The sequence below is a fragment of the Streptopelia decaocto genome (assembly GCF_964273445.1).
Source record: "Streptopelia decaocto genome assembly, chromosome: 3".
Taxonomy (NCBI): Eukaryota; Metazoa; Chordata; class Aves; order Columbiformes; family Columbidae; genus Streptopelia; species Streptopelia decaocto.
Genome location: NC_138656.1, coordinates 115,113,901 through 115,125,967, shown reverse-complemented (window position 1 = coordinate 115,125,967; position 12,067 = coordinate 115,113,901). Strand labels below are relative to the sequence as shown.

At 43.8% G+C, this 12,067-nt stretch overlaps 1 protein-coding gene across 3 annotated transcripts in view; it reads left to right on the top strand.

Moving 5' to 3' along the window:
* The window catches only part of RUNX2 (RUNX family transcription factor 2), a 228,361-nt gene extending 217,273 nt beyond the window's left edge, over positions 1-11,088 (top strand). For all 3 annotated transcript variants that reach the window (XM_082049028.1, XM_082049026.1, XM_082049027.1), the window contains one exon: positions 10,150-11,088. In XM_082049028.1, coding sequence (XP_081905154.1) covers positions 10,150-10,832 — 683 coding nt within the window. In that variant the 3' untranslated portion in view covers positions 10,833-11,088. The remainder of the gene's footprint in view (positions 1-10,149) is intronic.
* The last annotated feature ends 979 nt before the right edge of the window (positions 11,089-12,067 follow it).

Below are 12,067 nucleotides of genomic sequence, written 5' to 3'. Positions count from 1 at the left end.
AGCAAGGGTTGAAATCTCTCCAGGGCTTCATTCTGTCTCATTTAGATCGGGCATAAGATCTTAAAGCAGAGTTTAGCGGTCGGCCGATCATGTTCCTCTGGGAAATGACACAGTGGTAATTCAAAAAGGGTAGTGAAGTACAGCATTGTCTTGGTCTGCAGGACTGTTCTTCAATAAAACCAGCGTCTCACCCGGCTTACAGGAGAACATTTTGTTCCAAAGGAGCTGTGGCTCTTCATTAAACAAAAGAATTCACCTCCGGCTAGACTTGGGTGTAAAATGAAAATGTTATTGGAGACAAAGTGTCTTTGTGAAGACAACATTTCCATGATGCCTGCCATGATTGCCTGGACATATCTAGCAGTTAAAATGAAAATTAGGAAGAAAGGTATGTCTCTGGGGCACTGGATCTACATTTGTTAAAAATTTCTTTCAGTCTTAGTAGGTGGTTTCTTATCAGGCCAGGAGCCCCGAGAAGGGGATAAGCAGCCTGGATGCTGTCTGGCCATGGGCTGGGACTCACTTGCTCCGCAGTGATGACCCAGACTCGATCATGAGTGAGCTGAATCTTCCAGGACTTTCCCCAAAAACCTTTCAATGGAGTAAACAATTTCTCCCACATCTGACACAGGGGACTGGAAAGAATGCCAGGCTATCGAAATACAAAAAATTGTTATATGCTTCGTACCCTCCGATGCTCCCGACAAAATCAGGAAAGTTCACTGACAGCAAAGATGCAGGAGGGTCATTCAGGGAAATAATTCCTGTCCAGACTGGCATAACTCAGGTGTTCAGATACGGCTGTGTCCCATCTGAATTGACTCTGTAGAAAAAACATAGTCTATACAGTTCCTCAGTATATGAAGATGAAAAAAAAGACCTCAGGCTGTGCAGTTTTAGGGGATTTTAGTTACAAGACTATTTTCCTAAAAATGGCACCATCTCTCTGGGGATGAAACATACTGGGAAATCTATGAAAATTTAATGAATTTCATGAGTTAGTTCCTCATTTTCTAGACTACCTAAGGCAAGATCATTCCCTTGTGACCTTCAGATCACCTAGGGGCTCTTTATTGTACAGCCAAAGCATCCACCTTCAGCTTGACATGCAGGTTTTGGCCTGCAGGCTCTTAGGCAGTTCAACAACACAACTAATCTTGCAGAGACACTCCTGTGCCATGTCTAATCATGGTCTCCTACTCAGCCTTTCCCTCTTTCACTCAAACATTGCTCACCAAGAAGGGCCAACAGCCTTGGTTCTGCTCAAGAAGGGACAAGAGATTTCCGTGCCTTTCTTCATCACCTCTTACATTTAAAAGCACTGACTTTACAAAACTTGAGAAAACATGCAAGATGAGGGTTGCTAGACCACTGGTTTGCTATGGTGTAAAATATTTATGAATACAATCAGGCTTAGCAGAATCCTTGTGCGGGGGCAGTCGGATGGTAAATATCCAGGAAAAGTTATAGTCACTGTGTTTCAGTGGGGAACACCGCTGTGACAAGTCTTTGGGAGGTACAATCCCATCTAAAGCATAACACAGCAGAGGTTCAGGGCAACCCAGCCTGGATGTAATTTGTTTCATTAATCAGCCCAAGAAGAGCCATGTGGCATAGGCTACAGAAGTCTGTCCATTGCTGCTGAACAATTTCCTTGCTGGACACTCTATAGGAACCTGAAATATCATTGACTCATGTGTACTGAATTCCAGACTTGACTCACTGGCTACTAAAACCATAAGATTGCATGGCGTCTCCTATTTTTCCTGGGAAAAAAAAAAAAAAAAAAGAGCAGGTTAATATAACTGCATTTGGTTAATTAACGTCTGAATCTGCTTTGAAATCTCCAGAGTATAAATGTAAAGAACTTAAACTTATCTCAAACCAGCAAAGAAAAAGCCCCAAATGTCTGAAACTTCAATATTTGTTCCTATAATGTTCCTAGTTGGCTCATCCTTTGAACTAAAAGCAAAAGATACACATCCCGTCTCTTTCCTTTTGTATCTCTTAGTACCTCTGAATTTCATCACTAGCTTATTCTAGGGTCGTATGTGATGAGAAGTGCTATTGAGAAAGGTACAAAGAGTGGATACACAGGTGGTTTTAGAGAAAATGCTGTCTGTCTGGTTACTGTGAAAAATCTGCTATGGAAATGGAAAATCTTCCTCACACAATGCAAAACTAACCTGAGAAACTGATTTCCATAGGAGTTAATCAAGACCAAAACCTTGCCAAAGAACAAGGGAAAAAATAATTAAAAAAAAGAGAGAGAGAGAGAAAGGGAAAAAAAAAAAAAGGAAAAAAGAAAAAAATAATCAGGAAAAAGCAAAATAATGAAAAAATGGATGGGATGTTTACAAGACTAACAAGAACTTAATAAGGACATTTGGAAACACAATAGTACTTATTAAGGAAAAAAAAAACAAGACTCTCAGAAGAATTAAACGTGTTGGAAAGGCTATCTTCTTCAAGACAAGAAAAACCTTTTGGTGTAGCTAATGGTCAGATTCAAAGAGGTAATTTAGCACCACCTCTACTTTCAGTTGTAGACCATACAGTTGCAGTCCATCTTGAACCTGAACTTTGTTAGCCTTCATTGTATGGAAGGTGATCATATACAGTGTAAACACCTGTCCTAGGCCCAAACCCTGATTAATTAATGAAATATCAGGAAAATTTCCCACAACAGATCATGCCGTAAGTGTTATTGAAGACTCTTTGATAGCTTCCTTTGAGGCAGCATTTGCTGACCGCTGACAGAGGTAAAATACAAGACAAAATGGGATTTTGTCTGATCAGTTATAATTCTTTCTTCTCCTTACTGTTTCTTCTGGCTCTCTGGAAGTAGATGTCAGTCTTGCTATAGTTTCAGAGGACCTGAACACTGTCTCCAGCCACTTCTCCATCCTCAGTAAGTTTCTGGGAAGGAGAGCATGTGGGTGGTGAAAAGATGTCACAGAATCACAGAATCACAGAATATTAGGGATTAGAAGGGACCTCAAAAGATCATCCAGTCCAATCCCCCTGCCGGAGCAGGAACACCCAGATGAGGTTACACAGGAAGGTGTCCAGGCAGGTTTTGAATGTCTGCAGAGAAGGAGACTCCACAACCTCCCTGGGCAGCCTATTCCAATGTCTGTCACCCTCACTGAGAAGAAGTTTCTTCTCAAATTCAAGTGGAACCTTTTGTGTTCCAGTTTGTACCCATTACCCCTTGTCCTGTCATTGGTTGGATGGAGCCTGGCTCCATCCTTGTGACACTCACCCGTTTCTATATCTGTAAACATTAATGAGGTCACTCCTCAGTCTCCTCTTCTCCAAGCTAAAGAGCCCCAGCTCCCTCAGCCTTTCCTCACACGGGAGATGCTCCACTCCCTTCATCATCTTTGTTGCCCTGCGCTGGACTCTCTCCAGCAGTTCCCTGTCCTTCTGGAACTGAGGGGCCAGAACTGGACACAATATTCCAGATGGGGTCTCACCAGGGCAGAGTAGAGGGGAAGCAACGGCTTTCTTGTCCTTGCATGGCTGGGCTGGCAAGTCTCCTTAGACACAACAGATTTTCCTGCTGTGCTTTATTTCTGTGCTCCAAAGAGGAGGGAACAAAAGTTTTCCCCAATTTAAAAAGATGCATTAATAGAGAGGTGGCGTGAAGGAGCCGTCAGAGGGCTGCGTTGGGAATGTTGGTGGGGAAGATGAAAGTGGCCTTTGCTCCTGGCTCCATTGTGGACTTCTGTCAAAACACTTAATTTTTTCATGTGTTTCAGTCTGGCCCCCATGAAGTGCAGCCAGTGTGAGACTCGTCTGTGCAGTGCTTTGAGCACAGCGGGAAAAATGTGTTAGGCAACGAATATTGTCATGAGGAATTGCCTGCTGCCCAACAATATTACCTCTCTAATGTGCCTACCTCCTCCTCTTCCCACTCCCTCTCCAAGCTGAGATGTCAGGGCATCCTCAGGGACTCTTCTTTTGTGAAAATAACAGGAGCTGCTGAGCCCTACAAAAAGTCTGGCTTTGTCCCATAGGTGTCAAAGAAGGACCTCAGGTTCTTGGAAAATCTGGTCCCAAATGAGTATAAAAATGCACATTTTTGTCAGGAAGCGAATAAAATCTCACTGAAATTAAGCCAGGGAGAAAGATGAAAAAGCAGATGGCCCATGACAAACTGTGAGAACAAATTTGTTCGCATGACATGGGAATAAGTATGTACTCATAACAGACTATTACTCAAGAAATTTTGAAAGAGCACAACTCCACAGGAGTCATAATGTGATTAGTCACATAAAGCCCAGTCCAGCTAGTCCTGGTGTATTGTACCTGAAAGAAGAGAAATAGACCCCAAAACAGACCCCAACAATTAAAAAAAAAATTCAAAGTGATGCACAAGTTTATGAAGTCAGAAAAACTTATAAGCAAATTAAAGCCTATAGAGTAGTTTGTGGATTGCTATTAGGTTGCTTAAAAAGCAAGAGACCAGAGGAAGGAGCTTTGCTGAAGTGACTCAACCACTAGGTTCTTAGTTTGACAGCACAGAGACAGAGTTGGGGTATTTTTAGTGAAAAATCTGGGACGCTGGGACAGACTTTGCCATGTGACCCATTACAGCATCATTCTGGTAACCTACGATTATTTCCAAAATGTGGTGTTCTGTTTCTTTGCTTGTTTTGTTTCTTTTGTTTTAAATTATGGGAGTGATGAGTGAGATTGAGTTTGAAAATAAGAGGAACAGGTCTGATTTTGAACACTGTGATCTACTATTAATAATATCCACTTTCATATTAAGGTTGTGTATGAATCTCCTGAGCTTGAGTGGGCATATTTAATTGCATGAAACCACTTTTATCATTAAAGATAGCAGCATCTTGATATATATATGTGATATTTTTTTTCTGTTTCCATGTATGCAGAGACGTGTTGATTCCTAGGAAAGAAATGTGATTTGTTTAATCTGAAAAATAATTAATGCCTAATGCTTTTATGAATTTTCTATGCATTTCTAAGCTGCTCACCCAAAAGCAAGTGGGTATTCAGAGCTAGTTGGATTCACACCAAAAAAAAAGATGCTAGACACAATATATGGAACCAAATTCAGTTTCTGAAATCACACATACACAAACATCGATCCTGAGTGCTCACACTGATGCTTTTGTTCAGAGCTGTTCTAATGTGATGTCCGGCAGTCTCTTTACCCAGTGCAGTAATTTAATCCCTTCTAAACTTGATTTACAGCTCAAAGCCCTTCCAAGCTTGAGTGCAGACCAGCAGTGAGATGCAAGGCCACTCTGTCTCTGGATCAAACCTGGGCAGCACAGGAGGGTCAGATCCAGGTCCCAAAGAGGGACTTTGTCCGTGCAAAAGCTGTACCGCCCTCGCTTACGCAGACGTTGCTATTGGACTCTTATTTACCACAAGCTGTTAGGACTTCGGTTTCACTTCTTACCAGAAAGAGGAGGCAGGCGTATATTTAGCCTTTGTTGGGAAGCAGCTGCAGAGTGAAGTGGGAGCGTGTGCACGTACCCGGTCTCACATCACACGCACGCGGATGCTGCAAGTTTTAGAGCAAATTCATAAACCCGAGCAGAAAGGACAGTGCACAAAGGCTTCCTGCAGGTATCACTGAAGGGGCTCATTTCAGCATCTCCATATCCTTAGCATTGAAATAGGTTGTTTGTTCAGTGCTGACTCACTGGAAAGATCATCACCTTCTGAACTACCAGGTCATCTCTTGAAGCACTCCAGGTGCCTAAGTCTCTAGTCTCTTGCACCTTAAACCTTATCTCCATGGTTTTATGCCTTCCATGGGAATACAGAGGCAGCACTAACCAATTCCTATTCTAATTTGATAGGGAATTACTTGCTACATCTATATATAAAGCAAAGAACCCAGCTCATCAAACTTCAGACATTTAGAAGTTAGTCAGCCCATCTAAGAGAGTTGACTTAGTCCTACGAGAAGTGCTGGAAGATGGGGGGCACTCCAGAGCATGTTCCTCCCACTCTTCTTAGGGACCTGATAGCTTGGGATGGCTTGTCCCCAGAGGTGCTTCTTTCTCTGCTGGAGCCGGGACGACTGCCTTGCCCTAGATGCCAGCTAAATAGCTAATGTTAGATGAGCTGAATCCCACGCAGTGTGCTAGCCAGTGGAAAGTCATGCCCCTGCTTTTCCCTCAAGGTTTCTCCTTCACAGACCTTTCCCTTGTTAGCTGACAAAGGACTAAGAAATCAGACTTTGCAGCAATTTGGCTGCAAGGCAGATAAAATCAGTAGTCAAACAAAAGCAGCTAAGATAGCCAAGACTGCCTGAAAAGTTAAATGCATGCTCTTCTCATACGGATGAATGCATTTAAAATGAATCTAGTTTCCCCATTCTCACAGGGCAGCCCATTAATCTTTTGGTATCATCCATCACCATGGGCAGGACAAGTACCAGGAAATCCTCTCCTGGAGGTGCTCCTCTGCTCTCTCTCATTACTGTATGACCTGGCCTATTTACAGTCCTGGGAATTTTTAACACTCCAAGGTCTTCTCAGAGGTGACAGTGCAGAAGTATTCCCTATTACTTGCAAATAGGTATCACAAAGATGTGCAACAGCTTTCTCTTTGAGAGATCCACAGTAAATAAGGTGGGCAGTGAATGTCAGGCATCCACTGTTTCTAATTTGGGCACCCATCTTATTTTTATGCACCTGGTATAGGAGTTCTCTTTTGAAATGTAGGCATTTTCAGTGCATGGCATCCATATCCAAGTCAGTTATCCTACATTATTCCCAGCAAAGAGATGAAGGCAAGTATTTATCATTCAAGCAATAGAGAGGTGATGCTAGACCTATTTAATCTACTGACTGTGAAGAAAGGCTGGGAAATTAGATAAGATGTAGACATCTATACTGTAGGCTGCTAAAGCTGAAGGTGACCTGAATCCTATTTCAGCAGACCAGTCCTCCTGAAGGATGAGACCAAACTCCCTATGCACTCAATAGGAGAAAGTGACACTGAGTCTTTTCAGAGAGATACAGCCTGTGTATCCAAACGTTCCCCTTGGGGGCTTTCCCTCCAGATACAACACAGAAAATGCAGGCTCTTTCAGGGAATTTCTTCACTAGGCACCTACAGTTCAGTTGTTTAGGTGAAGTGAATCCCAACCCAGGTTTTCTGAGTGTGTTTTCTCTAGCTGGTGAAATAACTTTTATTCTAAGCTACAAGCCTGCCTTGAAAAGTTGGTCTTTGCATGGGGGAGTATGCTATAGTACCCATCTTCTGTAGACTGGGTGTACTGGAGGATGCTGAATGATGGTGCAAAGTTGGCTTGATATGTTCAGTGAAGGTCACTGTACTTGTCTGAGCACCTTGTCTTCAACATCTCTCTTCTCTGCAGGCATCCATCCAACCCCATTTAGCTACAGCTCTGTCAAGATGCAGATATAACAACCCAGGAATGAGTGTTAAGAATATGGTCTTTCTGCTGGGGCTGTACAAAAAAGTGAAAAAAACCACAAGCACTGCAGTTGTGATGAGTTACGACATTCAGATAAAACAAACAAAGTTAGAGAGGAAGGAAATTAATAGAATAATTCTGCCGTAAATGATAAGCAACTGTAGTAGCTTGCTCCATGCTTCATCATGCTTAGGACTTCCATATTCCTGGGCTTTCCCAAACATGTCCTAGCAAATTTGTCCATGGAGAAAAAATTCTTGACCCTAGCTGACCCTGCTTTGAGCAGGGGTTTGGACTAGATGGTCTCCAGAGGTCCTTTTCCAACCTCAGCAATTCTGTGATTCTAGGATTTTCATCATCAGTTTGGGTCATTAGATATTGAGCGGCTGGATCCTTGCTTTTTGTGCACAGACTGTGCTATATCAGCTCTGCACGTACCCGGCTGTTGATCTGAGCAGTGGAACAGCTTCCACACATCCTGGATACACCAGGCTCCCTGCACGGGTGCTCAGAAGCCCATGTGGAATTTCTTAGCTGGAAGGGTGGGAGCCTGATCAAGCTGAGCAAGATGTGTTTAAAAGGCTGCATGTCACAAATAAATCTTGAGGGGGGATTAGGGGGATGACAAAGCTGTGGCTTCTGATAGGGAAGCCACGCTGTTTGGGAAGATTGCAGTTAAAAGAAGAGCCTTTGGTGACCAGATTTTTGTCTCTATTTCTGTCTCTATTAGTTACTATTCCTTGTACTTTAACCCCAATTATTCTTTAACCATTTAAGAATCAGTTTTGACAGTTATTTGTTGCAGTGCTAAACCAGAACACCTCAAGGTTTGTCGAGTTTCCTCTGCTCTCCAATGCATGGAAAAACACTACATTTAATTTGGTTTGTTTGGGCAGTGTGGACAGGGATTAGCCATGCTATATATGGACCATAAACACTGTTCTGGTTAACACTACGGTTGAGCCAAACCTGAACCTTTCATCTCACCCTTTGCAAACTTTGGTGGTTTGGATGGAAATGGAAACTGTGTTTGAACTGTGCTTTATTTTTGTTTTTATTTTGAAAAACCAAATCCCAATCAATAACACTTTGGAAACCCAACATCCAGCATCCTCAGCCCACCTCTGGTGAACAGAGATCGAGCGCCTGTGTAGACAGGGACTTTGTGTTGGGACGAAAGCCAATACACAAAGGAAGGAAACTGTTTCAAGGAACCTGCAGTAACTTTCCATAAAAATCTCTGGGGCACAGGAGCAACATGCTGAATTTTGTGTCATAATTCGCTTTAACCAACATGTGTGTTTGGTTAGGGAAAACATGGTGGTCCCATGTGGAACAAAGATGGACTTCACTTGGCTGCATGACCAGTTGGTTTTGTGTTAGAAATGACAGGGAAAACCCTTCGTTTGCTTTTGACTCACAGTTTCAGCTTGCTATCTGGAATACCAAACCAGCCAGTAATGAAAACGGATTTCTCACATCAGATTTTTTAGATGCCAGAAATAATAATAGTATGGTGTTAACACCTCGGTACTTGGCTTTCTCTAGGTTGTCTTAACCTAGATAAATCTATTACTTTGTCTCTTTGTATCCACAGCAGTGCCTTAAAATTTGCACTTAATTGCAGCAGAAGTAGTATTAAAAACCATCTGTATTATACTGACCATTTATGTAGCATCTCACCACCTTCTGTATAATGTGTTCCCCATGCTAAAATAAAGATCTATATAGTGGTACAGTGATTTCACTTATGGAGATCTTTGAGGTTGTTGAAAGGCTAACATTACTTATTATATTTCTAGCTTTCAGAATTATTGTAATAATAGGAACATCCTTACCATACAGTATTTACCAGCTGTACACAGTGGGTAGAGTACCTTGGACCATAGTGTTTAAACAGACAGGTCTAAGTCTTTGCATCCCCAGGAGGCTGCTCTATCATCCTAAACTGTATATGGTAGACTCAGTTCAAGCAAGTGTGTTTCTAATGACTTTGGGGGACATTGGATGAGGTCCACTGAATGCTTGCAAGATGACATAGGTGTCAAGCTGGGATGCCCAGTGTCAACAGCTTCATTCTGCCCCTACTTTCTTGATTTTCATAGCTGAAGCTGCTAAATAACTACAGACAGTGATCTACATCTATGTTTTATTGTGTGAGCTCTGTCATGCTTCCACACACAAAAAATAAAATTATTTAAGACTTTAACCCACCAACTAGCTCTTACTCTTTCTGGTGTTGAACTGTCCATTCAATTCAGAATGCTGAAAACTGGGACCCTTTATGAAGTAGCATGTAACTTTGGCTCCAGCAGCAGCCGTCCAGCCCTCACATCTCCACGGGAGATCTGAGTCAGTTAGGACATTACCATCATTCCATGACTGGCCACGAAAACACAGTAGGTAATTCACCAGCTAATGCATACCTATGAGACATCAACCAGAAAAATGTTAAGGCCTGTCCACAGGCTTTATGAAGAATGAGACTGGAAGGATAATTTAGATTAATAATATTAAGTTACATGTTTACCTACAGTAGGCTCTTGTCTTTGAATATGTCTGTTTTTTTCTAATTGGCCTACAGAGAGTATCACCACCAGCTGATGAAATTCCCCCTTTCATCAAAAAGACCTAGTTCCACTGAGGTGACAGCAAGCAACAGTCCATGTGGGTAAGTACATGTGTGAATCGAGGTTCATGATGTGTCTTCCTTGCAGACTCGGGCCCTTGCACACCTGATGCTCCACCCGCTGCCACTTCGCCACCAACCTCTGAAGAACCTGGACCTTTCACAGCTCCAGTATCACCCTCCTGTTCCTCTGACACTGGTACTGCGTCATTTTCACCACCCTTACCTGCCTGTGTTGCAGCCTTACATCCCAAGCCACCTCCTATTCCACCATCATCATCAGCTTCTGCTGCCACTGTTCTCCCTGGACTCCCTTCTCTTCCTTCACCACCCACCTCTACTCCATCCCTGCACCCTGGACTATATTTGCCAGTAGTCCCACCTGGCAGTGCCACCCACCTCATCAACTGGCTGCCCTTCCTTGCTTCTGCAACACTTGCCACCATTCGAGGGAAGGAGGAAGACCAGCCACCCTTACGAACAGGCTCCCTGGAAGACATGAAGCTCTGCAGCACCACACCCCCACAGCCTTCCCATGAGGGAAATCCCCAGGTAGCACCCATGGGAGACAGAGCTCTGGGGGCTGCTTCCTCACCACTGGCTGCCCACGCCATGCCCTCAAGCTCTGAGCAGGCACCAGCAAATGTGAGCGACCTCCTAGCAGAGCTGAGAACGATGAACAGCCATCTGTCCATCATTGCCCAAGCCCTGACACAGCTGGCATCATCGCTGGCTCCGCAGCAGGATGCTCCTGGCACTCCACCTCCTTAGTGCCAGGCTCTGCCCTGGTCACCCTGCTCATAGGGGCTGGTGACGGTGGGGGACAGCCCATGGTGGCAGTAGGGTGGAAGAAAGGGACCCTACCCAAACCTGTCCGTACCGTCTGTGCCCGTTTGCTCTGCTCTCTGACAATGACCATGTCTCCCCAGTGGGTTTTTCTGTTTGTTTATTTCCTCCTTGCAAATGGCTGCATATAATAAAAAATCGTTTTGTGGTCTTGTTAATAAAATTGTTTATATTTCTTGCATTCCTTTCAGATGTGCTTGCTCCCCTCTTCTCTTCCATTAACTACACAAACACTAGTAGGAATCAGTGAGGTCTCACACAGGGTATGAGGAGAATCTGAAATGCTGCAAAGTTACCCATGATAAAATACGAGGGTGGTAAAACCCTGTCCCAGGTTGGCCAGAGAGGCGTTTGATGCCCCATCCCTGGAGACATCCCTGACCAGGCTTGATGGGGCTCTGAGCAACCTGATCTGGGTGAAGATGTCCCTGCTCATGGCAGGGGTTGGACAGGATGAGCTCTGAAGGTTCCTTCAAACCCAAACTATTGTATGATTCTATGGGAATGCTTGGGGAGGTGACAAAACCATTCTGAGGAACATGAGGGGACACAGACAGGAAAGAACAAAATAAAACTCTGAAAAATTTTCCTGTTTCTCTCCATCCACACTGCACGGAACAATTCTGTTGAATTTGGAGCCCTTCCCAGTACATTAAATCTCAGGGGTAATCGTAATTGCCAACACAGGTAAGGGCTGTGATAAATTGTTCAAAATACAGTACACGGTAGTTGTCTAACCAGTACTTGGTCTGCTACCAAGCAGCCTCATCTACCTCTTGTCCTCCAAGAGAGCACGAACCGAAGGCAGCGCAGCACGTAGGCAGAGTGCATCTTGCCAGTGGTGCCTGGGGTTCTTCAAGGAAATAAATGGGCCAGGCTAATTCACAGCAATTAGCCAGGCACACGTGGGTAGATCCAGACATTTCACCATCTTTTCCTGATTGCCAAGCTGCAGCAGATTACCTAAAGGTGACACTGAAGGCGTGAAACCTTGAACAATCCTCTTTGTGGGTGGGGAAAGAGCTCTTGGGCATGAATCTGAGATGTGTGACCTGGAGAGCAGCTGGTGAGGCACCCTTGGGTGCTGCCTGGCCTGGCAGAGGCACCAGAGAGGGGAGATGAAGGTTGGGATGTGCTTGGTGCTCTGGAAGAGTTGCAGG